General features: G+C 41.2%; 2 protein-coding genes, 1 long non-coding RNA gene and 1 other non-coding gene across 7 annotated transcripts in view; 2 read left to right on the plus strand and 2 right to left on the minus strand.

Annotated features, from left to right (window-relative positions):
- dmrt1 (doublesex and mab-3 related transcription factor 1) overlaps positions 1–7746 on the minus strand; it is a 34140-nt gene extending 26394 nt beyond the window's left edge. Inside the window, exons 1-3 of one of the 3 annotated variants that reach the window (XM_085426500.1) lie at positions 7525–7746; positions 4678–4846; positions 3365–3522 (exon numbers count right to left, since the gene is read on the minus strand). In XM_085426500.1, the coding sequence (XP_085282626.1) occupies positions 3365–3522; positions 4678–4846; positions 7525–7740 (543 nt within the window). In that variant the 5' untranslated portion in view covers positions 7741–7746. The remainder of the gene's footprint in view (positions 1–3364; positions 3523–4677; positions 4847–7524) is intronic. The other 2 variants (XM_085426498.1, XM_085426499.1) reach the window with 2 other exon arrangements.
- A 1926-nt stretch (positions 7747–9672) lies between these two features.
- Positions 9673–26358, plus strand: LOC146658083 (cilia- and flagella-associated protein 157-like). Of its 2 annotated transcripts, XM_085426541.1 has the most exons (10): positions 9673–9889; positions 19283–19554; positions 20530–20683; positions 21344–21611; positions 21879–22000; positions 24321–24471; positions 24753–24889; positions 24979–25113; positions 25726–25809; positions 26043–26356. In XM_085426541.1, exons 1-9 carry the CDS (start codon positions 9726–9728, stop codon positions 25805–25807), a joined length of 1485 nt encoding a protein of 494 aa, XP_085282667.1. In that variant the 5' UTR covers positions 9673–9725; the 3' UTR covers positions 25808–25809; positions 26043–26356. The 2 variants fall into 2 exon arrangements, with proteins under 2 accessions (XP_085282667.1, XP_085282668.1); XM_085426542.1 differs by having other exon boundaries at positions 24756–24889; positions 25726–26358.
- Positions 12027–14169, plus strand: LOC146658084 (uncharacterized). Its single transcript, XR_014914146.1, has 2 exons — positions 12027–12570; positions 13942–14169. It is a non-coding gene; the product is annotated as an uncharacterized LOC146658084 (long non-coding RNA).
- trnac-gca (transfer RNA cysteine (anticodon GCA)) lies at positions 24232–24303 on the minus strand. Its single transcript has one exon. It is a non-coding gene; the product is annotated as a tRNA-Cys (tRNA).
- Positions 26359–26576: the final 218 nt, after the last annotated feature.

Below are 26576 nucleotides of genomic sequence, written 5' to 3' on the forward strand. Positions count from 1 at the left end.
TTTAAACTGTTCTGACAGACATCGTTCATCAGGCGGCTTCTGTTAGAAATCAGCTGGGGCTGTTTTCAAATGTAATGTGATTACAATAAGCAAACATACAGCAACATCAGAGCTTTTATTTCTATTTTGTTCTGAAATCTGTTCACTTTTCTTCTCTTTCCACAGCAGGTTTGCTTGTTTTGGTTTACTCGTTAAGAGCTTTGGGTTCAGCTTTGTTAGTTTCAGTGTTGGGTTCAATGTTTTTAGTCGTGGAGTAAATTTCCACTAATCAACCGAACAACTACTACTGTTACAACTACTTTCCTCAGTTTATATACACTAACTTATTGGAAGTTACACGTCTACTTTTTAATGCACAGGTACGACACACAATCTGCACTTTTCTAATTATTCTAAATATTCTTAACTATTTAAACTTTCATATCCTGCTCTGTTTGCACACTACAGCTGGGTTTGCCATTTATCTGTACTTTAATTTTAATAACAGCACAGAACTGTTTTGGTAACGATTGTCCATGATGGAAATATGTAACAATTTTGTGTGTCTCCGTCCTGTGTCCTCTTCTGCTTGTATAGGTGTTTTTTTGCTGCCTTTAGAACCAAATTTCCCCTGCAGGACAATTAAAGGATTATTCTATTCTATTCTATTCTATTCTATACATAAGTTCAGAGCAGTTATCTGGATACAAACACTTTGTGAATGCAGTTAATTTGCAGCCATCCAAAGTCTAGAGTTGATTTTTATTTTTCACAGCTGGTTTCTGTTTTTAGACACCTTTAGTTCACTAAAGTATCCTTAAAGATGATTTAACACTGGATTGATTTTCATCGCTTTTCTTTTGACCGAGCAGTAAACATCCAGTATAATCAGCCCCAAATTCATTTCAGTGATTTAAACAGAGGTCTGTACTTGAGCGCAGTAAGAGCGAGGCAGCGGACCTGGAGTCAGAAACTGGACACATCTTTATCCTCTGGGTTTGCAGGACTGTAACATACTATAAAGTGACCACTAAGGCAAGCACGTCAAACTCATTTTATATGGTAGGCCCACTCTGAGCTTCAGGGGGCGGGACCAGTGAAACTCTGCGTTCTGTCAGTGTAAAGAAGTCTAACTGCACCCTCAGAAACCCCAAAGTGAGAAAGTTCAACTTTAGCTCATCTCAGATACATGACGGTATAATCAACACGACTCTTTGGGCTTAAACTGTAAGAAATTAATTCTTGTGAATTAAAAAAGAAACATTTTCATATTAAACACTGAAAAAACTAAACTTTTCTGTCACGTAAACGTATGTTTAACTGAGTTACTGTGGTGTAGTATAAATGATCATGGGGTAGGGCTGTTCGATATAACGATATAAAAACGTCTATCGTTTCATTTTACGCTATCGTTTGTTTCGTGGTGTCGCAAAATAAACTGTTTTCATTGTTTTGATGGTCACTGTAGTGTCTATATTAATTTATTAAAGTTCTCTCTTTCTCTTATATTTAATATAACCACTACAGACGGACAAGCACCTGTTTTTATGCGTTGTCGTTAGCAACAACGACAATAAAACCATCGCGTGTCCGCTTGTTTATTTTCCACATAAACCTTTCAGAATAAAGCTCAAGATCCTGTTGAGACTTTTCAAAATAAGCTGAATCACGTGAAAGATGCAGAGTGTTTACGGATGAGAAGCAAAAAAGAGCCGCCAGGTGCTAAAAAATAAACCTTAGACGCAAACCTTAGAACAGGCTTTTCCCCGCCGCACGCCGTGTAATAAATACAAAGAAAACGGCGGCCGTTACAACTTATGTCTAAAAATGCATCGTTTCATGCATCAGTTAAAACACTCGACTCCAGCTACACGACACGCAGCTGGAAACACTTCATACAAGTCGAGCTGCCCGAGATTCACAGAATTTACAGAAAATGTTACATTTTCGTGATTTATATCGTTATCGGACGATAGATGTCTTATATCGGGATATGAGATTTTGGTCATACAGCCCTGTCATGGGGTAGGTCTTTATTAATAAGAAGCGCTGTAAAAAATCCATTGGGTCAGACTGGAGTCAGCGGTGGCCTGATTCTGGGCCCCGGGCCTTATGTCTGACACCTCTGCATTTAGGTGTCTTGATGCTCAGGCTCAAACATCCAGGTAAGTAAATCCCAAAAGGTTGATTCTGTTCATCTGTTTCATCATCATCCAAGTGACTTCTTCAGTCTGAGCTGACTTGATCAGTGGTTGTTGATCAATGTTCATGATGATTTGCATATTAATGATCAATGAACTGATCTCCCAGCCCATTGTTCCTTCAGTGGGCTGGTTTCAGTCATTATGCAAATGTACGTTTATAAGGTTGAAACCTGCAGTCAGCTGAGACTGAAGAAGTCACCTGGATGATGATGATGATGTAAACGTGAAGATGAACAGAATCGACCTTTTGGCCTCTGCATTGGGGAAAAACTACCTGAGTTTTGAGCACTGAAGATGCCTCTCGGATGACGGGTGAAACATCCTAATGATCAAAATACTCCAGCTGTTTTCAGTTCAAGCACTTAAAACTGCCATGACCTGGAGGACTGAGAAGCTGCAGACCTACTGACAGAGTGAAGACACCCCAGAGGATTAAATGCAAAGCAACTTCAGATTTAGGCTTTCCTGTTTATGTAGTCCAAAGTAACTGGCAAATAAAAGCAGTGTAGCCTGCACACTGACTTAGTGAAGCAGACCTGTGAGATCTCTTTATAGCCACAAACCCAACAAGAGGCTGGAATTTAGACATTAAAATATCAGTTTAACATAATCAAAACTGTGAGTTACAAGTATTTTTGGGCTGTGACTGTCTACATATATAACAAATCAGTGCCAATCTAACCAACACTCATTTAAAATGAGGATCATTTAACACCAGTTTAACACTGGTTTAACACCAGTGATTGTCTGAGAGAAACACGACACTCTCGTGATAAGTTGGCGTGAAAGCGAAGCCTTTCCCGACTGAAGCGCCGTAAAGCCGCTTACCTCCCGTTTCTGTGACATGAATTTCTCACATGCTGCTTTGCAGGCTTTGCTGCTACGCGAACAATAAACTATGTGCAGACCTGTTCCTAAACATGAAGAACATTCCAACACAAAAGCGGTTCTTTTATATTTGAAGCCACAGCAGTTAATCCCCTGTAGCGGGTCACGTTTGATGTAACTGGGTTAAAGTAATACGATTATGAATTGTAGCTTGACGCACACGGACAGATTTGTCCTGCCGAGCTCACCCAGCTGTTTAAAATTCCTGTCAAATCAACGTATCCAACAAGCAGGACCAACGCTCACGCCTTCATTAGCTCCTGATCACACTGACTGTCGCTGCTGTGGCTCACCTGGTACTGCGGGTAGTTGTAAAGGTTTCCATAGTAGGTGGGGTAGCGCGAAGGCTGGTAGAAATTGTAATAGGGGGTTTCCAGCAGGAGGTCAGACGGTCCCTCGGTATGAGCCCTGGCAGCGGCTGATGGGCTGGGGGACGATGCTGAGCGGGTCCCTGGACACAAAAACAAACAAAACACGATGAGACCGAGAGGATGAAGAGTGAAGTCTGTGGCTGGTTGTTTCAGCACTGTCAGGTAATTTAACATATGATGTTCAGGATGTTTTCAAACGCTCGTGTTTGTGTTTTGTTGCAATTTTAACAAGGAAACAAGTCTCATTAAGCCCGTCTCACATTTTACTGATGCTAAAATGTAACAATTAACTTCTCTCAGTATTTAAGTTACACTTGTTCAGATCATTAAAGGAGACAGAAAGAGTTCATTTTGAAACATGCTGCCCAACAGCTCCATCTTCAGGTGACAGCTGTACTTGGTGTCAAACATAAAATTGTCATTTTTCAGGATGAAGATGACCATTAAGTCATCATTACTCACTCTCGCTTGTACGTTTCTTATCAGCAAGGACACATTCTTCCCAGGCAGACCCTGATCTTTGCACAGGGAAGACACTGTGCACCACTGGAGCCAAACATGATCACATTTACTGTCCCAACTCCTGCCATCAGCAGCTCCACACAGTGCTCCACTCCTTTTTATACCTCAATCTTCATCTCTACCCCCCCGTTCCCTCAAAATAAAAGGAACACACATACAAACATACAAAGTGCAAGATAAGAGCAGCCTTGACCCAAAATCACATTTAAGCGTTATCAGCGAAACACTCTTCTGTGTCAGCTTCCACACAACCTGGAAGAAAAACTCAAGGACATATTTTCAAGTTTCCAGTGTCCTTTGTTATCACAGAGTCTCTTGTTCTCGTCTAGAAACGTGTTCAGTCCACAGGATGTTGTTCAGCCTTGGATTAGCAATAACACCAATTAACATTTTAAAAAAGCAACAACATTAATTCACTGAGGGGTAACTGGTTTATCTAGACAGGCACACAACAGAGAAGGAGGAAGTGCAGGCAGGTGGATGCTTCTCAGACCAGCAGCTGAAGTGCAGGCAGTAACACTGACCTGTGTCCAGACCTCACAGGTGAAAAGGTGTCTTTGAGAGAATTAACTGGAATTTTTTCAGACACTTGACACGTTAATAGCATTTTTTTTGTTTTTGTTTTTGTTTAATAACTAAAAACACTGGAGATCTCTAATAATAAGGTTCATAACACAACAAAATCTGACGAGGTCCATGTAACACGAGGTTACCTGTGACAGCAGAGGTGGGGTGGCTGGTAGGTGTCGGGGACCGTCCCTCCACAGAGAACAGGCAGTCTGCTCCAACTTCATTCTTGACCATCATCTCAGAACCGGACAGAGACACTGGACTACACATCCCAAGCTCTTCTTCTTGGGCCTGCTGCCTCCTCAGGGCAACCTGGAAGGGAGGAGAGGTTTGATAAGGAACCGAGAGCATGAAACAAACATTGCCCTTATCTGCTGACTTCCCAGAACAGATTTAAACAGAGGCTCGTCTGAAAATTGTAATTACACCTGATTAGACAATAATAAGATTGTTTGTGTGCAGATAAACTGTTGATATCGCCATAAAACAAGATGTTATTGAAAACACGCTCCTGGCTGCTGAGCGAGATGAAACCAGCAGCTCTTTGTTGTTTATAATTCTTGAAAAACTGTTTAACAACCGACTGAAAAATTTATAGATAAACGACTCACCGAGAGTCAGTACGGATTCAGATCAAGCAGATCACCATCATTGGCACTATCAGATTCAATAGAATACATCTCAAATTCCATAGAGAAAAAGCAATATGTGGCTGGGTTATTCAGAGACTTGACAAAAGCATTTGACTCTATAGATCAGGATATATTAATAAGAAAACTGGAACGTTATGGTGTCAGAGGGGTCGCTTTAGTGAGAGGAAGCAGTTTGTGAAATTAAATGGTGGTTGCTCCTTATGTATGCACATTGCTTGTGGTGTACCCCCCAAAATTCAACATCATTAACGACATCTGTAAAGTGTCCAAAGCATTAAAAATGGTTCTCTTTGCTGACGATACAAACATTTTTTGCTCTGGTGATGATCTGCAGAATTTATTGGAGGATATGAAATAAGTAAAGTCAAGTTCTGGCTTGATAAAAACAAATTATCATTAAATTTAAATAAATCTAAACTTATGTTATTTGGAAATAGTCGTTTAAATACAAATGCTGAGATTCAAATAAATGGTGTTGATATTGAAAGAGTCAGTGAAAATACATTTCTGGGGGTAATAACAGATGAAAAACTTAACTGAGAGCTCACGTAAGATATATTCATGCCAAAGTATCACGAAGCATTGCAACACTAAACAAGGCAAAGCAGGTATTCGACAGAACATCACTTCATATTCTCTACTGTTCACTGGTTTCACCATACTTAAGCTATTGTGCAGAGGTCTGGGGCAACAGCTATAAAACATTACAGTCACTTTTTACTCTTCAAAAAAAGCAGTCGGAATCATCCACACTGCAGGTTACAGGAACATACAAACTCACTGTTTTTGCAGTAGGAAATATTGAAAATTGACGATCTAGTAAAATTCCAAACAGCACAAATTTTATTCAAAGCATAAAATAAAGAACTGCCAGGTAATATTCAGAGTATGTTTGTTTTAAAAGAAGCAAGTTATAATTTAAGGGGTTTTTGTAACTTCAAAACAGGGAAGGTCCGTACTACAAGAAAAGGCTTTTGTGTTTCTGTTCATGGAGTGAAACTGTGGAACAGTCTGAATATGGAATTACAGCAACGTCCAAACACAAAACAGTTCAAAAAGAGTTATAAAAATATGATCTTGAAATTATGTGAATGTCTCTATTAAAAGATGTACAGGATATAGTATATTAGAAATCTGTTCACCATTTCTATTACAAATTATATCAGTAAGGAAGCTGACTAAATATTGAATGATAATTTATGGCAAAGGGGTGGGATCAAATAAGTGTGTACTTCTTCCCTTTCAACGTGTAAATGAATCAGAATGGTAGCAATATTGAAATGTATTGATTTTTGTATAGTATTTTTTTCTCTCTCTTATTTTCTTTTCTAAATGTACCTGTATATTGTTTACATGTTTGAAATAAATTAACAAACAATCAATCAATGATTGGTGTAATCAATCAGGTGATCAGCTCAGCTTTCTGTAAACTGACAGCTCTGTGCATCGATGTATCTCAGGGTCACGAGTAAAACATGATGTTTTACCCAGTTAAAAAGACATTTTAATTCTTTATCTGCTCATTTTGTTAGTATCAGTTCTCTGTAAGAGTCACTTTCAAGCAGAAATTCCAAATAACTTTTTTAAACAGTTTTCCAAATCAGTTTTCACACACCTGACCACGCTAGACCAACTTATTCATCTGTTCTTTAGAAAATGAGGAAATTATCCAGCACTACTGACTTTAAAAGCCACTGATTTCTAAATTTTGCTGCGTTTCCTGCTAAAAAAAAAAAGGTTTTCAATAGGATTAAATACAGTCTATTTAAAAAAGACAATAAACTTCAGTTATTAAAGCGTTCTTTACAGGATAGATCATTAAAAAAGAGAGCAGAATCAACAACATGGATTTAAAGAAGCTCAAAGAAAAAACAGTAGATATCAATGTGGGGGAAATACTGGAAGAACCAACAAAAATATTCTTTGAAAGGAAAAAAAACGTGGTTATTTTTAGTAACTTAATACATTTAAAATGTTATTTTACAAACTCTTAAATTGTCACTTTAAATTACAAAGTTACAAATGAATTCATTTTGCTTTTTGTAAGTATCTTATAAATGTGAGCAGCTGCTGGAACATTTTAACCCTGAACTTTAGCTCCGTCAGGCAGCTAACTGTTAGCTCTGTACGAACTTGGCTAGCTGCTTTCTGGGTGGTTATTACTAATGAACAGACTCACCCGCAGCAAACAGGGTTTAAAAGTCCACAGACATAAATAGAAAGTCCCAAACAGCCTGTGTGGCTGTGTGTGGTCACAAAACCTTTGGCTTGGTGTTAAAAAGCAGTTTTGTTCTCAGCTGCAGCTAGCCGCGCTAACGGGCGCCTAAACTGAGTTACCTGGGCCGCCATGACTCTCTGTCTTTCCGCGATCAGTTTGCATTTGGGACACTGGCAGTCCCTCCAGTTGCAAAAGCGCTTGTGTCCCTTCAGTGGAGACACGTATCCGTGATTTCTACAGCGGGAGCACTTGGGCATCCTGGGGGATTTCTTGACTTTGGGGGACATCGGTCCGCTGCAATCCGGTACCTGCTTACTCTGCTTGTCCTGGCTCATGGGTCCTGGCAATAAGGAGTGCTGATAACTGTTGGACCTGCCCAGAGAAGACGTGTGCACACGGACAGGTCTGCTGCTGAGCCCAAGCAGAGGCTGGCTGATAAGATATGCACTGGTGCCAGGCTGGAGGCTGTAAGGTCCCTGTCCCTCCACACCCTGCTTTTTGGTTTTTTTCCCCAGAAGGCCTGGGATCCAGTGGGAGGAAACAATGCGGGGGAGAGAGCTGGAAGTACAGAAGCATCATTCTGCAGGCCTCCCGTTTCTCTCTCTCCAGACACGAGTTAAAAATATTGACTCAAAAACACAATTTAAAATTCAATACAATTCTTCTTATGAGGTGCAGGGACCAGAAAAGTGTCCTCAGAGGCCACCTGATGGCTTTGCAGAGTGAAAAAAGGCATACTCTTTGGACTTTAACTCAGTCTGTGCCAGCTTTGCAGTGTGAAGGACCAACGCGTGGGCCAAGTGGGTAACAGAAAATAACCATGACTCTGTATTATAATCTGAAGATTCAACTTAACTACGGTTCATGCCAATTATCCCCCAAATTAAATACAGGAAATTGTTCTGCCTGTCAAATTAAAATAACTATTACTATTAGTGTAATATTCTTTATAGTATCTTCCCACTGAAACATATTTATTGCAGTGTTTTTCCCACCTTGGCTGCTGGTGAATTAATTAATTGCTCAGCTTGACTGAGCTGAAACTGAGCTGACCTCCGCACCGTCAGTCAGCCCGGTGGATTTATAGACAGGGAGTGAGGTGAAGCTCAGAGGCAGCCAATTAAAATCCTTACAGCCAAACGGAGGGGGATAAAACAAAGTTGCCAATTAAAAAGCAGCCCCGAATCACTGAGTCAAAATAAATAGCTGCTACACTTCACTGGCTCAGGTCCTAAAGTAACTGAAAGCAGGGCTGCAACACTGAGTTTAATTGCCTCTAAAGGTTATAATGACAGATTATAATGCAGTGATAAAGTCTGCAGTTTAATGCAGGTAACATCTCCATTAGTCTGAATCCAGTCCAAGCAGGCCTGTAAAACACAGCAGACCAACATGGAAAACGTATGTGCCTATCATCCACCGCTTTATAATAAATATGAATAAATGCTGCCTCTCAGCAGCTCAGAGAGAGACACTTATTTTGAAATGATCATCAGTGTAAAATGAACAGTAGAGCCAATAAAAGCCAACTATGTAATCCAGCCCCCACAATGATTTATGCTTTAAACTGAGTATACCATGCAACAAGAAGTAGGTATGAAGTTGGCTTTGAATACCTGTAGTTAGGTCTCAGACCTTCTTTTTGCAATGGTCTGTAGAGGTTTGTTTGCATTGATGAAGCAGTGAAATGAAATGATGAATGGCCACGCAATAACGTTGTGTTTATATATTTAATTTACCTGGGTGGACACAAGGAGATGGCAAAACCAATTTGTGCTACTGAAAGTGAAAGCATATAAAGAGTTTCTTTCATTTTCGACACTTTAGTCTCTGAATTGTTTCTGAAGCTTTCCGTGTGTAGTTCAAATGCTGCTTCACTGTTATTATGTATTATATTGATATTTTCCCCCGTTGATACCTTTTAGCTACAATCATGAACTCAGTCTTCAATTTCTTTTGTACTCGCCAGTGTCTTTTTTCTTTTCTTTTCATTCTTATTTTCTATGCATTTAGTTCTATTTGTGATTGCACATTAACTGAATTTTAAGGGAAAATGATGGCATATTAAACAGAATGGAAATATATATTAGCTCTGCCACATTTAAAAGGCATGAAAGTATTTTATTCCAGTACGGTATGTATTAAATTGTTATCAAGAAAGTTTAAATCTCAGTCAATTCACAATCACGAATCAGGTTAAAGAAGAAGTCGTCACCGTTTCCGAGAAGTCACTGAAGGCAGCATTGCCTAGCAACGGTGCCGTTTAGTTTCTCGCGCCGGGCTATCGGCGGAAACTTTAGCTAACTTTCTGTGAGACACAATGCCCAGAAAGACGGAGAGAAAAGGCAGCGACAAACGAGATGGAAACAAGAAGACACCGAAAAAGGAAAACTCCGAGTTTCCTGCAGAGAAAAGCGGGTCTGCGGACAAAGAGAAGGACCTCTACCTGACACAGATAGCGTATTTAACCGACGAGCTGGAGCGGTGAGCCGTTTAAGTTTACCGTAATGTTTAGAGTGATTGTGTGTGCAGTAAAAAGCACTTTGTAATGATATCTTAAATATGTTTTATTTGCTAACTCGATCTAATGTTGCATTAGCATAATGGAGGCTGAATTTACAAAGCTTCATTGAAATGAACTGATTTTACAAGCTACAGTGAGACGCTTCATTCTTTGGTGCGCTCAGATAACAATGATCCCGGGGTTCCTTCATGAGGGGGTTTGAAAAGTGTGTTAATGCAGGTTCACATGAACAAAATACAACAAAACATTTACTACATGCTTCTTTCACATGCCATGTACTAGGATTTACTTATGAAAGTGACTTTTCATTTTTTTCTATCCAACATATTCACAAGTTTCTTCTCTTTTTAAGTGTCATCACAGCAGAGCATCGTCTCTAACATCCTCCTCTCCCACACTAGCTCTCCGTGGTCTTCCTGTTTTCTTCCTTGCAGCTCCTTCTTTAACATCCTCTGTCCAGTTTATATACCAACTGTTATGATATTTTGATACCACGGTTAGCATTTACAGAAGATTGTTTTATACAGGAAAACTGTTACTCAATAAGGCCTATATACTAGTTGTTTTTCTCTTTCTCTGTGACCCAAGAATTAATGTGTAAGACTCACAGGCTGGTACCCCAAGGTCGAAAACACCACAGAGACGAGACCACTTCCTTACTCCCATCCTCCCTTCCTTATCTCTTAGAAAAAGGCTCGTTAAAGGCCAGGTGGTTTGTTTCAGAATTCACTAATGAAAGAACTCTGTATTCTGTGTATTTTGCTGGGATGATCATAAATTGTAGCTGAACTGATAAACTACACACAGGATACTTCTTTGCTCACAAGGCAGGAAGACGTTTCCTTATTTGGTCTGTACTGGTTTGAACTGGGAAAGCTGACACACGAACCTTTTTTTCCTCTATATAAACTGCTGTGTATCAAATAAACCTTTGAGTCGATTGGGAAGGCAACCTAAAGCAGTCTCTGTTTTCTTGTTCTCCCAAGCTGCTCCCGAGCTCGTACTAACACGCTGAATGGCATACCTGAGTGTTACTTTAAATAATTAGGAATCTTAGAAGGAAAGGACAAAACTCTGCTTATCGCTCACGCCACGGAGGAAACCCGGGATGGCAATTTCCTTCAATTTTGGTGTCAGAAGTGGGATTCCTGACAGAAGGTAAATATGCGTCTTTCATATTTATATAAAGACCTATTATACCTCTCTCAGTGATCGATCCAAAAAAAAACGGGATATGCTGACGAAGTTTCACTTAGTGATCCAGAGAGATACACTGACTGACTTCCTCAGTCCCCGAATAAAGTAAATTAACCCTTGTGTGGTGTTGGTGGACACAGGAAGTTGCCTGTTGTCTTGAATATTTTAATTTTGTTTAAGTTGCTCACTCAGAAAGAGTGACACAGGAAGTTGCCTGTTGTCTTAAATACTTCTCGTTAAGTGAGAAGTTGCTCACCAAAGAGTGACACAGGAAGTTGCCTGTTGTCTTAAATACTTCTCGTTAAGTGAGAAGTTGCTCACCAAAGAGTGACACAGGGAGAAGTTGAACGGGTCTCACAGACCCGATTACCATACAAGGGTTAAAAGCAGTAAATTAAAAGCAGAAAGACACAGGAAGTTGCCTGTTGTTTTACGAGAAGTTGCTCGTTAAGCGAGAAGTTGCTCGCTATGTGAGAGTTGCTCACACAAACAAAAAATTGCTAGCAATAAATTTAAAGTGACCTCAGCTGTGCCGCAGCGAAAATACTAACCTAAATCCTCCTAGCGTGTAAACCCCTCTGGAAATCACTGAACATGAGTCAGAATTATTCAAAGACCACAGACAGGTCCGATAAAAAATCTAAAGTACCTGTAAAACCAAAAATTAATAAAATACAAAATAAAGTCTCAAATAACGGCTCAGTGCGCCTCCCATTTCCGGTTACGTGTAACCCACGTCCACGAATCGGCGAAGACTTCCATGATTACGTATCCAGAACATGCGGAAGTGCTTATGTGACTGACTTTGTTTACAACTTACGGACTGTGAGTTCAATGCATTCTAATTTATTTCTGGAGCCTTATCCCGAACGATTATCGCCAGAAACCAGGTCAGTAGAAATGTTGAATATCATTTGTGATAAGAAAAGTAGTCTGCTTAAAAAGTCCTGTAGAAAATATGATAGAATGCCGCGACGTGATGCATCAAATGTTACCGCTATGGACAAAAGGAGGGTAAATAATGACAAAGTCGCCGATTTCTTTAAGAATCTAAAGAAATTCCTGCTAACAATGTCCAGAGACAAAATTGACTTAAATGCAGTAACTATGTGTAAACAGAAGCCTGATGAATCTATCCTAGTATTCATAAAACGCTTTATGCACTGTTGGACAAGCTAGAGGTGCAAATTTAGCTCAGTTTTCCAGCAGCCGCAGACACCCAGAGCAAAAATGAATTTGTGTATTTAATTTAACACAAAGTGTGAAATGTTTGCTGACACTGATAACAGCTTATGTTTTCTCTGCCCTATGTACCGACATGATGGAGAAGGAACATCCTCTGTGTCAGCTGGACCCTCAGCAGAGAATGAACTCAACATCCTTTTTGTCCGGTACTCTATGTCACACACTGTGCCAAAAAAACGTGTACAGACGCCACTAACAGGTAATCCCATGACTGGGAGCCACACTTTTGTTTCTCTCACACTTTTCAACAACATGATAACTGCTCACACAAGTGAAGGTCAAACAGTGATTTTGTCACATAACTCAGACATAGGTTATGATATAACTACACCATGTCGTCACATAGATCTAACCTACCCTATCGACTGTACTATTTCTGCACTTATGTTGCCAGCTGAATACCAGAATATGACATTGTGGTCAAAAAGTGAGAATGATATAGGATTTATTGACTGTACACTTTATCACGTACACCTATTAAAACACAACAAGCCAGTATATGTCAAGCAGCATCCCATTTCCACGGAAAAAGCCGCAGCCCTAGATGTCATGATAGGAGATTTATTGACTACAGGAGTAATAAAGCCCACACTCCTGTCAATCCTGTGCCAAAGCCTAACAAACCTGGCGTATGGCGTTTCATACAAGACTTAAGGCAAATTAATGCAGTCAACATTCCTCTGCCACCTCTCGTTTCAGATGTTCACAGCATATTGACATGCTTTGCATACACACTTTACCGTGGTGGATTTATGCTCCGCTCCTTTTTCTCAGTAAAACACACAGCCGTTATTTGCATTCACACATAGAAATAAGCAGTACACTTGGACTCGTTTGCCCCAAGGCATGATAGACAGCTCTGCTGCTTTCTCAATGGTGCTTCACTCCTCCAGGGCTGCACCCTGATCCACATGTGGATGACCTCCTCCTCTGTGCTGAAAGTGAAAAACTATGTCAAACTGCTACACACATGCTTCTCCAGCACCTCCAAAAGACTGGCCACAAAGCATCAGCAAAGAAAATGCAGTACTGTCAGACTTCTGTTCAATATTTGGGATTCACACTGTCTCACGGAAAACGTTCCATGACTGCAGACAGGGTCAAAGCTGTGACCTCTGTCCCTCGTCCCACTACACAGAAGGAAATGTTGTCCTTCCTAGGCATGGTGAACTATTGCAGACAGTGGATACCAGACTGTTCTTTTCATGACCACATTCTGCGTGACTGTTGTAAAAAAAAGACAAGCCTCCTCGAATACTGTGGTCCACAGAAATGACTGCCTCTTTCAATGCATTACAGGGAGTGCTGACCTCCGCCACTCAAAGGTGCTGCCTGAATTGTTCAGGAATGCCGGCCTGCCTGAGGGCAGTAGCAGCTTGCTCTATCATGATAAGGGACTGCGAGAAGCTCACACTCTCACATGACACTATTCTACACACCAATCACCAGGTCACGACCATTCTAGCAAACATAACTACACAACATATGCAAATCTCACTATAAAAGCGAGCAGCACACCTGATTCGCCAGCACATTTATTGATCCTATGCTGTGTTCTTCTGACCGACAGGTTGGCTCAGACAGGCTTGACGATCATGACTGCATGACACGTATACAGGAATCCACAGCACCACGTCCAGATTTAGAGCAAACACCTATCCCAGACTCAGCCACGGTTTATGTGGACGGGTCCTGTTCAAGGCCGAATGACAACTCATTTCTTTGTGGCTATTCAGTGGTGACATTGCCTGACATCATACTAGAGGCTCACTCATTACCATTTCACTCAGCACAAAAAGCAGAGCTCATGGCTTTAATACGCGCCTGTGAGCTACATTTGGATAAGCATGTGACGATTTACGCAGACAGCCGCTATGCATTTGGCGTTGTGCATGACTTTGGCACATTGTGGAGACAGAGAGGATTTAGATCTGCTGATGGAAAATAAATTGCTAAATTGTGATTTTGTTAAAAGACTTTTTCAGGCTATACAGCTGCCATCGGCCGTTGCAGTTGTAAAAACGAAAGGACACAGTACAGCTGACACAGACGAAGCAACAGGTAATGCCTTAGCAGACGTGACAGCCAAGGCTGCAGCTGCATCACAGCTCCCACCTCCGCAGGAAGTATTATCTGTGCCCCTACAGCTGCCACTTGTTACACTCCCAGACTATTTAGACAAAAATGTTGATTTAAAATTCATAAAAGAGCAAGCCTCTGCATCTGATTACACCTATTGGGAGAATAATGACTGTACCTTAGATGACAGAGATGGCCTATACAAAATCTTAAGGGTTTGATTGCCCTCCCATATTCCCTGATGCCAGTCCTTGCCCGACATTTTCACTGTGTGAGTCATGTCGGACAAAGAGGGGTAATAGGAGCAATAAAATTAAGATTTGTAATTGAGAAAACATTGCATGCAGTAAAAAGCATATTAGCAACCTGTCTAACATGTGCGCGAACTAATGTAGGTAGCTCAAAAGCAAAACATCAGCATTTACCACAACCAGATTTTCCATTTCATACATTACAAATTGATTTTACACACATGCCAGTACAAGGAAGCATCAAGTACTACCAGGATCAATTTAGTAAATGGGTAGAAGCTTATCCAACCTCAAAAGAAACTGCAGAAGTAGTCTGTCAAAAGTTGAGCAATGAAATAATACCCAGATTCGGAATACCTCACCAGATTAACAGTGATAGAGGATCTTCATTCACATTAGAAGTAATTCAAAAGTGTGCTAAAACTTTAATGACCTGGGTCAAATTACTTCCTCAAGTCCTCTGTGAGATTAGAATGACTCAATCTACAGTAACCAAATTATTTCCATTTGAAATAAGACTATTTCCAACACCATGGTCAGCTTCCAGAGGGGCACCGCTAGTAGAAGGTGATGTATATTGCATTGTCCACTGATGTTCACAACCTGGTAGAAAAACTGAATAATAACTATCAGAAAGTTTGTCTCTCTCAGCCTTTCCCCTCCACAGTTCCACCAGTGGAGACAAGGAGATGCATGTTGGAGAAGCCACTAAAACCAAGGACTCTCTGGGAGGCCGCGCGTGTTCCAGCCCCAGACTGTACTGGCAGTGACGAAGAACCAGCATCCTTACGGACGGACAACCTCAGTGGATTCATGCCAGCAGGGTTAAGACCAGCCCAATCGGACCATCTCAGGCGTCGGATCAAGCAGACGACATCTCCGGCGAGCCAGCGCCCGGAACTAGAGCAAATAAACACACACGGGTAGATGACATCTCAGGCGAGCCAGCGCCCGGATCCAAAAGTTACATACACACACGCAATCACTGATTAACACACAACGCCTGAAAGAACAACAACAAGGTACTCAAACATCCAGCAGGAACAGAAAGCCAAAAGTACCACATGATGTCTAACCTGATAAAGCCAGACTCATTTCATCCTGATAATGGAGAAAATGAAATGCCCATTGTCATCATACGACGCTTATTCTGTGTCTCTCGAACCTGGGACCAGGCCAGGAGACGACTGAAGAACTGTTTTTCTTATATATTGTCTTATATATTTAGGTTATTTATCATATCTATCGCATTAACCTTAGGATTTTTCTTTGCTATTTTGTATTGTAAACTGCAACCATGTTCACATTTCTGCAGGTCATATTTTGCTGACTATACCTCATGCTCTATTTTGCAAGACACCTACTTAATGCACTCCTCACGCTCCCTAAAATCAGTAAATAGCAACATAGACGCCACTAATAAACCATTTTATGCACCCTCTAGAACAGGAGCTAACGCCTGGTATGAAAATGCCAGAACAGCCGCTCGTGATTTAGGAAACAGTAACTGTTATGTCTGTTCAAAGGCTAATCCAGAACAGGTAATAGTAGGATACCCCATATCCGGTTTCCCCCTCACTGAGGGACTAGAGGAAATCGGCGGAGATAATGCTCTCCTTAAAGACGCTTTACAGTTGACTCTGAGCCCTCTCGACTGCTTACTTAGACACACACACACACCAACTAACCCTGAGACTCCATTAGGCGAATTATTGAAGTTATCTAATGACACCGCAGGGACCTGCGCCCCAATGAAACGCCCTAAGAATAGGTTAAAACCCTCACTGCCCTTAGGACAGATCCCTCTCCATTTTAATACTAGTATGATATGTCTGCGCAGACTAAAGTTAACTGGCCCAGACACACACATAGATTATACAAAGGATAACTATACATTCTTCTCTGATTCCCCAGGTGCACGCTGTAATGAGACATGGCTAGCTGTCTCTATGGCTGAAGTTTTATCATATCTGGAGGAACACACACACAGTTCAAGTTCGAGCAGAGAATCGATCATTGTTCCCCCAGACGGTGTATTAAATGATACTGACTGGGGGGGAGTTAGTTAAATCACACATGGTCACGCGCCTGACCAGACCAATCCCACATGCTTATTAGAAAATTGAAGGAAATTGCCATCCCGGGTTTCCTCCGTGGCGTGAGCGATAAGCAGAGTTTTGTCCTTTCCTTCTAAGATTCCTAATTATTTAAAGTAACACTCAGGTATGCCATTCAGCGTGTTAGTACGAGCTCGGGAGCAGCTTGGGAGAACAAGAAAACAGAGACTGCTTTAGGTTGCCTTCCCAATCGACTCAAAGGTTTATTTGATACACAGCAGTTTATATAGAGGAAAAAAAGGTTCGTGTGTCAGCTTTCCCAGTTCAAACCAGTACAGACCAAATAAGGAAACGTCTTCCTGCCTTGTGAGCAAAGAAGTATCCTGTGTGTAGTTTATCAGTTCAGCTACAATTTATGATCATCCCAGCAAAATACACAGAATACAGAGTTCTTTCATTAGTGAATTCTGAAACAAACCACCTGGCCTTTAACGAGCCTTTTTCTAAGAGATAAGGAAGGGAGGATGGGAGTAAGGAAGTGGTCTCGTCTCTGTGGTGTTTTCGACCTTGGGGTACCAGCCTGTGAGTCTTACACATTAATTCTTGGGTCACAGAGAAAGAGAAAAACAACTAGTATATAGGCCTTATTGAGTAACAGTTTTCCTGTATAAAACAATCTTCTGTAAATGCTAACCGTGGTATCAAAATATCATAACACCAACCCTCTGCACACGTCCAAACCATAAATCAGTATTTATACTGCATGAGAAAAATGCTAAAGGGAGACACTTGGAAGATTGTTTAGCAAACCAGCGTCATTAGTCAGAGAGTTTATTTGGAACAAGAAGCATCCCCGCATTCGCTTGTCTTTGTTGTATCTTCCCTTTGATACAGGGGGGTTGAAATGTCCCCAATTTTTACTGGTACTATCTGGCTATTCAACTAAGGACAATAATGTTTTATTTTTCATCCCAAAATACCCCATCTTGGGAGGGAAGGGAAGCAAATTCTCTTAAAATGCCATTAAACTTGTACTTACACTCTGCACAGCCAAAACAATTAAAGAAAGAAACAAATAATCCCATAGTCCAAAATATGATTGAAGTTTGGTTTACAATAAAAGAAATGATGAATATTAAGAATAATCTCTCTCAGGTTAGTCCTATTTGAGGAAATGCTTTATTTGCACCAGGAAATTTGGACGCAGGGTTCCAGGGTTGGGCAGAAAAAGGTGTTAGGAAAGTGGGTGATCTTTTTTGTGATGGAATAATGGTCTCATTTGAGGATTTAGTTTCAAAAGTATTTACAGATTAGAAGCTTCATTTCTTTCATGCAAAATCAGTTTCTCAGCGTTCCCCAGTTAAGTAAGTTAGAGGAGTTAATGGTGGAAAAAGGTGGTAATAAAGGCTTAATTTCAACATTCTATAACTGGATTGTCTCTGTCTCGCCAGAAACATCAGCTTCTAAGTTAGAAGCTTGGAGAAAGGACCTAAATATTAATATTTCTGAGGAGACATGGAAGCCAATTTGCTTAAAATCACAAAAACAATCGATTAATATTAACCTAAAGTTATTACAATATAATTGGATCATGCAAACATATGTAACACTGGTGAAATTGAACAAATATAATAACAGAATTCCAGATACATGTTTTAAATGTGGAGAAGCCCGTGGAACATTTTTCCGTTTTGGATGAGGGGAAAATTGTTTAGTCTGTGCTAGCTGTTTCTATTGTTTTTTTTTGTTTGTTTGTTTTTTTCTCTTTTTTGTTTCCTTCAATATGTATAAATGTCACAAATGTACACATATTCTATGTGTTTTTTATTTGATGTAAGTTTGGAAGAGAGCAGGGTGGGAGGTGAGGGGGGGAGGGTTCCTATTACTGCAGCATATTACTGGGAAAACAGACCTTTGTATGCTGTTGCAAAAAGCAATAAAAATTTATTTAAAAAAGAAAAGAAAGTAAATTGCAGTGTGAGACTCATGTTTCTCACACTGCTTTGTGGTGACTTTGAAACTAACCAAGGTTCAAAAGAATATTAAAGTATTTCAGGCAAGTTGATTGTCTTGTGTCAGTAATTTTAGGTGCTTACTGTCAGAATTTTCTCAAAAGAAAGAAAGTTAAGTGTTGAAAGTGTCTGTTTGTTTTTCAAGTATTGGAAACTTGCTTTTTCTAAAATAAAAAAAAAGTTCATTTGGATTTGGTACATGTCACACTGGGAATATTTTTTAGAGTTTTCCATCTTATCTGTCAAAAACATTCACCTGATTTGGCCTGTTTTAAAGATATTTTGTATTTGAGAAGCTGGAAATAAAATATCACTCTCACACCTGCAAAACTGTGGTTTCTACAGGCCTCGAGACCTTCACATATTTATTTGTTTCAGGCATCCATCGGTCTGAGTGAGCTTGAGGTCACTCAGACAGTGCATGCTCTGCTCGAGCTGTAGAGCTGCTTGAAATCCAGAAAAGGCCAGATGCAGTTTATAAATCGTTGAAGCTGTCATCCTTAACCCCTCAGACATCAGCTGAAATGTGATGACCTTGTGAGACAGAGGAAAGACTTGCTGACTCAGCGCAGCACACTGGAGCAGGAGAACAGAGACACGATCGCGTACCTGAAGCGTTCCCTGTTGGAGAAGGAGGACGAGGTGGGCGAGCTGTCGCAGCGGCTGCAGAACCAGCTGCAGGCTTCAGATCAGGAAAGAGACGCCCTGCAGCTGCGGCACAGCCGGGAGAGGCAGGAGCTTCAGAACCGCATCGATGAGCTTATCAAAGAAAACACAGCACTCGGTAAAAGTTCAGCTCTTAGCATGTAGCCCACCAGAGTTTACCACAGGGTATCCACATAAACATCAAAGTGATGGTAGGGATTCGATTTTTAAAATAATAATAAGGATTTTTTTTTTTTTAAATAAAAGATGAAATTTCTGGATCTTCCTCCCTTTTCAGTTCAGTTCATTTTTATTTCAAACATATGCTTTCACAATCATTACAAAATATCACTGCATTCTTTTGTTTGAACGTTTTACGTGTAACTAATCTTAATGGAATCTGGTCAAACGACTGGTATGAGTTCAGTTTATACCGAGACATATTTTCCTCAATAATCAATTATTTGAATAAATAAACCTTTGATTTTATACATTTCAGATGGATTTTACTCCAAAGTATTTGTTCATATTTATGAGGGCGGTGTGTGTGTCTGTGTAGCATCAATAAAGCTCTGTGGGGGAATCTTAAAGATTACATTATTTGGAATCTCGTGATATTTTAAATATGTTAAATTAAATATGTCTTTGCATTTCAGGAGAATATACATTTTCCATTTAACTTTCTGAAGCCTGTTCTTAAACATTAGTTTAATGTTGTATCATACCATGAAGTGTCAGCCACAAGAATTCAAATGTGGGAACTCAAAAGTTTTCCTTCCAATTAAAGCCTTTTTGTTTTGTCTCAAATATAGAAATTAATAATACTAAAATTTAAAAAAAGGTTTTACTTTTGGAAAGGCTGAAAAGAGCTGACAGTGATTTGCTGGAAGAGGCCTCGATCAGCCTCTCCCTGCCAAAGATGTTAAAAGGAGCTCAGCTTTATAGTATTCCTATATTTATAGTATTCCTATATTTATAGTATTCCTTGAAAATCCAGCCCAGATTTCTTTTGGATGCAAGTGTTTCCAGCAGGAACCATTAAACTTTCAGGAGGTTTATTTCAGCAAAGACTGGCTTCAGGGAATGATTTAAACTCTCCTCTTCTCTCCTCTAGCGGAGAGGTTTGCAAGCCTGGAGGCGTTTCAGGGGCAAAAGGAGGAGATGATGTCCAGCTTAGAGTCGCTGGAGAAGCAGCTGGCGAGTCAGAAGGAAGAGCACAAGGATGACATTCACAGCCTGGAGATGAAAGCGCTGCTGGAAAAGAGGAGGTGGAATCCACTTTAAAAATCACAGCACAGACTCGTTCCATTACCCGGGTCGAGTCCACTCGTAGAAACTAGTTTAAGTTCAGACTGTAAACAAATCCGTGTCAGTGCAGCAACTCGCAGCTTGTCTTCAGGACGACATGTTAATCCTGCCTCTGTAGCACTAATGTTTCTTCCTTTATGTGATCCTCGTCCCACCAAGGGTCGTGTTCCTTTGAAGCTCTGAACCTGCAGGCATAAATTTAAGGGCATAAAATAAGTTTTCTCTCACCCCAACCAATCGCAGCAGATGGCCCCGCCCCCCTCTGAGCCTGGTTCTGCCGGAGGTTTCTTCCTGTTAAAAGGGAGTTTTTCCTTCCCACTGTCGCCAAAGTGCTTGTTCATAGGGGGTCATATGATTGTTGGGTTTTTCTCTGTATCTACTGTACAATATAAAGCGCCTTGAGGCAACTTGTTGTGATTTGGCGCTATATAAATAAAATTTAATTGAATAAATATCTGGCTATATATGAGAACACTCACTTCCACGTTGCTGTTAACACCTTATCTACTGCACAGCAAATACACAAATATCGTCAGTGTCTCCTCACAAGGCTGCATACCTGAATTATCCACCTAAAATACCCTCTGATTTTACCTCCTTTGTCTTGTGTCCTGCCAAAGATTGGAGAGGGAGCTGGAGTCTCACGCTGCAGCCATGGCAGCAGAGGTGCAGCTCCTGGTGGACCAGAAAGTCCCGGAGACGACCAGGCTGGCGCTGCAGGAGAACGCGGAGGTGAAAGCTCGCGTGGGGCAGCTGTCGGAGCAGGTGCAGATCCTGATGGAGGAGAATGCTGCCCTGCGGGGCTGCAAGAGTCAGCTCAGCATGGATGTGGAAAACCTGGAAGAAATGCTCAGAGACACATCACGCACCAGCTGCGTCCGTAAGAAGGTAAGAGAAGGAATTCTAAATGTCTTTAAGTTTAACTTAATATTTTAAATGCAGTGTAACCACAGTCATGCTTCACTGTCCACTCAGATTACAGTGGCTTCAAATAATCCACATTTTATTTAGTTAAATCAAGGTTACTGAAAAGTGGACCAGCACTAGACAGTGTGCTCCCAGTGCCAGGCCCTTTCATCGTGTTTAACGCCAACGTCTTCTTAACGTGAAAAACAAGTGATTCACTCTAAATGCATACCCAACTCTCTCCATCAGGTGGTGGAGCAGCTCACAGAGAAGTGCCAGCAGCTGCAGGCGGAGCAGAAGGACTGCAGGCAGCGGCTCGAGCAGCTTCAGACCGAACACGCAGGAGCCCTGGGCAAGATGGAGGCGCTGAGGTCAAAGTTCACTCTGCCGTCCGTACAGATGAGTCTCACTCAGGTTCACGTTCACGTTAATGAAAGCAAAGCAGCAGGTGCAGTTATTACACATACGGGCTCGTAGTCTCATTTGTGGTACGTTTATATGCAAGCAATAACTCCACAGTGAGATTCATCAATAATAAGTAATCAAATAAATCAATAACAACAGAGACACAAAAGAGACAGACAGGAAACATAAAAGCACTGAATCCTGTTACTGGTAGCAGCTGATGGCTGGATCATGATGATGAGGCCTCCCTGAACGAGACAAGAAAACATCTCTTTTACTTATGATTGCTGGAAAATTCATGTATTAATATTTAAAAATAGAAAAATATTTGTGCACTCATTTTTGTTTTACTTCAATACAAAGACATAAACTAGTATTTTACATTAGTGCAGCAGAAATACAGAAATTTGTATTCAGAGTGAAAATGAACCCGGGCAGTGCAGAGGTTTGAAGGGGCGGGGCTCAAAGTTAAAAAGGGAAACGTTCAGCCTGGAACAACAACCCACACTCATCAAGAAACTAGCCTATGTTTTACCTGATGGGTACAATGTTGCTGCTGACAGTGCTGCAGGGCGGGGCTGGAGGGCGGGGCTGTGTGGATCTGAGACCGTAGACGGTAAAAAGTCCATTGGAGAGAATGTAGCTGATTAAACAGGTGAGATAATAATGAAATGCAAAGATTGGTGACAGTGCTTGGAATCATAAGGCAACACACACACACACACACTCTCACTCTGTGTAAATATACTAAATGTAAGCCCTCCATAAAGGGAGGGAAAGCCCTGTAAAAATAAATATGTTCCATAAAACGGGGACAGCCCCACAGACCCAGGACAGCCTCACCCAGTTAGTTAGCAGCTACTACTTGTGCAGTTAATAAAAGGACAGGTGATGGTTGTCACGCTGTTACTCACACAGCACACTCATTTGTTTCAATTCGTCAGTTGCCACAACACAACTGACCAACGTGTACATAAGCTAATACTCCTGCGTGCTGTAGAGCTCGTTCCTGACTCGTGACCAGCGCGCTCTGCTGTCAAGGGCGATCATTGGTTAATGGTCATCATGTGACTGATGCAACCCAGAGCCTGTTATTTAGCAACACTGTGATTAATAGTTAAATGTTAATGTGAGGGGCACAGGCAGGACTCCACACACACACACTAAAAAAATGCCTCTAGAAAAGAGCACTTGTGGCTCCCATCAAGCAGGTACTCAAACAGGTGCCTGATATGAACATTAAATGCTCATTACTCACTGCTCTGCTCTGCTCTGCTACTTTTCTTATCAGCAAGGTCGCATTCTTCTCAGGCAGACGCAGATCTCTGCACAATGAAGCCTTGTTCATCACTGCAGACAAAGAAAGCGACGTTTGCAGCGGTCCCAGCTGCTGTCATCAGTGACTCGGAGTGCTCGCCTCCTTCTTTTCCACCTCAGTTGCTCCTCTGTGTTTCCAAGCCAAGAGCTCAAAAAATCCCTCTTTCACACATGCAGAGAAGAGACGCTGCAAGATAAGAGCAGCCTTGACCTGACGTGTTAACCACGGCCACACAAAACAGTGTCTGTGAAATATCGTACATTTAACTCCATAAATTATTATTTGTACATAGAAACACAACAGGAAACGTGTTCATTCAAAATGAATAATTCTTTACATGCAAAACTAGAGAAGTGTATTTTAGTTTAAAGGCTCAGATTCAGGCAGAAAACAGAAAGTTGTGCATCAGTTTGGAGTACTCACTGATATCGTTCATTATTTATTATTATTAGTTAAACATGTCAGGGTCAGCCTGTTATTATCATTTCTGCCATATATGCACTGTTCAGGACAAACCTGTTTGAAAGAGGCAACCAATCAGAAGAAAGGTGGCTTAAATGCAGAGGATGAAGAAGAGTAAGGATTGTTTTGAAGTTGAAAAATAAATTATATGGAGTAGAAAGAGATCTTTTCCTTAAAGGGGAGAAATTGTTTCACTTTGAGGAAAAGCTGAAGAGTCTCCTGTGATCTCACCCTGGGTCAGCACACCTGAATCACATGATTAGGTCATTACCAGGCCTCTGGAGAACTTCAGGACAGGTTGAGGAGGTCATTTAGCCATTTAGATCAGCTGTGTTGGATCGAGGACATCTAAAACACATTCCCACTCCTGCTCTGAACTATGATGGCAGGTAACTCAGGGTGGCATAACATTTGCTCAGGGGGCATCCGGATTTGAACCGGAGACCTCTTGAGCTGCAGTCAAACGCTCTACCACTGAGCTATACCCCCTCTGCTTGTGCTTTCAGGCAGAATCAGGCCTCTCTGTCTGAACAGTGCAGTAAAAACAGAGCTCAGGTCAGTCAGCTGGAGGCGGAGCTTCAACAGGAGAGGAGGAGGAGGAGCAGGATGAAGAACATCATTCAGGAAGCTGCTGTTGCTCTCAGACAAGCACTGATGGTAAGATGACAGCGACATCATTTCAAAGTAAAAGTCTGAAACCTTCAGCTAACACAGAACACACGAGGTATTCGCCTCATTAACGTTTTATGTTTTAGAATACAGAAATGGAAAAAAAGATTTATGACAAGGTGGAATTTATCTGTAAAACACAAAGTTGTTGCAAGCAAACTGAATTCATTTTATTTCTCTGTCGATGACGATGGTTCCATGCTCCAGTGAAGAAGGTGAGGTCTTTATCTCAGCCAATCAGACTGTTTCAGTCTTGTTTTCACCTGCAGCAGGACTCAGAGGTGGACCAGTGGAAGCAGCTGATGCAGAGGATGCTGGTGCTTTTAAGCAGAGACGGATTTGCCAGCTCCGCTGCTGACAGCGGCAAAGTGAACGAGCTGCAGACGGCTGACTCTGCAGCAGCCCGGTAATAAAATCAGTGCTCGCTAAGATGGTCTGCAAATACCTGACAGGTTGATGACTGACAGAAATCCTGCATCTTTATCGTCTGTGTAGAACAAGGAGTCTGGATCCAGATTGGAGTTTCCAGTTCCAGCTGGCCCGCTACAGGCCGGGAGATCTGGGTTTTGTGCCTCGCCCCGCGCTGAAACACAAAAACGTGCTCCCCAGGATGGAAGCTGGCTCCAGCAGGTTTGTGAGGAGCTCAGAGCTCAGCTTCAGGGTCTGCAGGGGGATGTCTGATCACAGCTACAGCTGCAGTTATTATATGATATAGCTGTTTACAACTAACATTTAAACTCTCCATTCCTTCATCAGTTTAGATATCAGGCAGACAACATCCTCCTATTTAAGTAGTTCAGTTCATAGACTGTTTGTGAAAGAGGGACAGAGCCTCAGTGTTGGTGTTGTAGCCTTCACTGTGTTAAAGCAATGAGAGGTTGTTGTGCTGACTTATCTTCTCCCCACAGCAAACTGCATCCATAAACTGTTGAACAAACAGAAACACGTAATCTGAGCATCACACTGATAAATATTAAAGAAAAGCAGGTTGTTCCAAATGGCACAATCATGGAGGCGTAGCAGGGCGACTGGTGTCAGCATCCACCTGTCAGTGAAGCCTCATCAAAATAAACTAGTTATTAAAAACATGTTTTAAATGCCGTAAAGTTGAGACTGACTCAGTGATGGAGAGAGGTGGCCACTGAAGCAGTTTGACATTGCTGCTCTGGAGCTTTCCCTTTGTTAGCTTTAAGTGTTTTATGTCACCTGACTTTCTTCTTCTTCTGTTTTTCTTATATCCAGGAAACCGTCGAGTCTGAAGGCGGACAGCTCTGTGAAGCTCACCGATCCAGCTGTGACCTCCAAACAGAACAAACTCAAGTGACAGTAACTAAACTCATCTCCTAAAAACTGTTGATTATGTTGCAGTTCAGTCTGACATCGACTGAGACTCCTGTGAGCTCAGCCTGTCACAGTAAAGGTGACGCCTCTGTAACAAACTCTAATAATGTTCCTGCTGTGATGAAAACAGCTTGTCTGTTATTGTGCAGTGAAACAGGAAACATGTTATAAATGTTGTTTATCACAGTCTTCATGATTCTGCTAGGCTGTTGTTACAGAATGCTGAAAGTTACTGAGTGAAGATCAGCACTTTGGGTTCTGGGCAGCTGCAGCACACACTCCTCAGCATTTCATAGATTTGCATATTGAGACAATAGATGAAAGTACCAACGATCATCTCTACAGCAGAGAGACTGGAGGGCACACTGAGAATTGAACCAGAGACCGCTTGATCTGCAGTCAAACGCTCTGCCACTGAGCTACACCCCCATGTGGTGGAATTTAATCATCGGCTGCACAGCATGTGACAAAAAAACTGAATTAAAAAAAATAAAGTGGCAGAATCAGGTTTTAGATATCAGCTATATATATATATATATATATATATATATATATATATATATATATATATATATATATATATATATATATATATATATATATATATATATATGCTGAAGGACAGGAAGCAGCATGTGAGGCTGGGAAAGAATGTCTCGGACTCCCGGACCATCAGCACCGGCTCCCCTCAGGGCTGTGTTCTTTCTCCTCTGCTCTTCTCCCTGTACACCAACTGCTGCACCTCCACCCAC

Source organism: Rhamphochromis longiceps, linkage group LG12 (assembly GCF_057381845.1).
Source record: "Rhamphochromis longiceps isolate RC_006_pf linkage group LG12, R_longiceps_female_GT1.1, whole genome shotgun sequence".
Lineage (NCBI taxonomy): Eukaryota > Metazoa > Chordata > Actinopteri > Cichliformes > Cichlidae > Rhamphochromis > Rhamphochromis longiceps.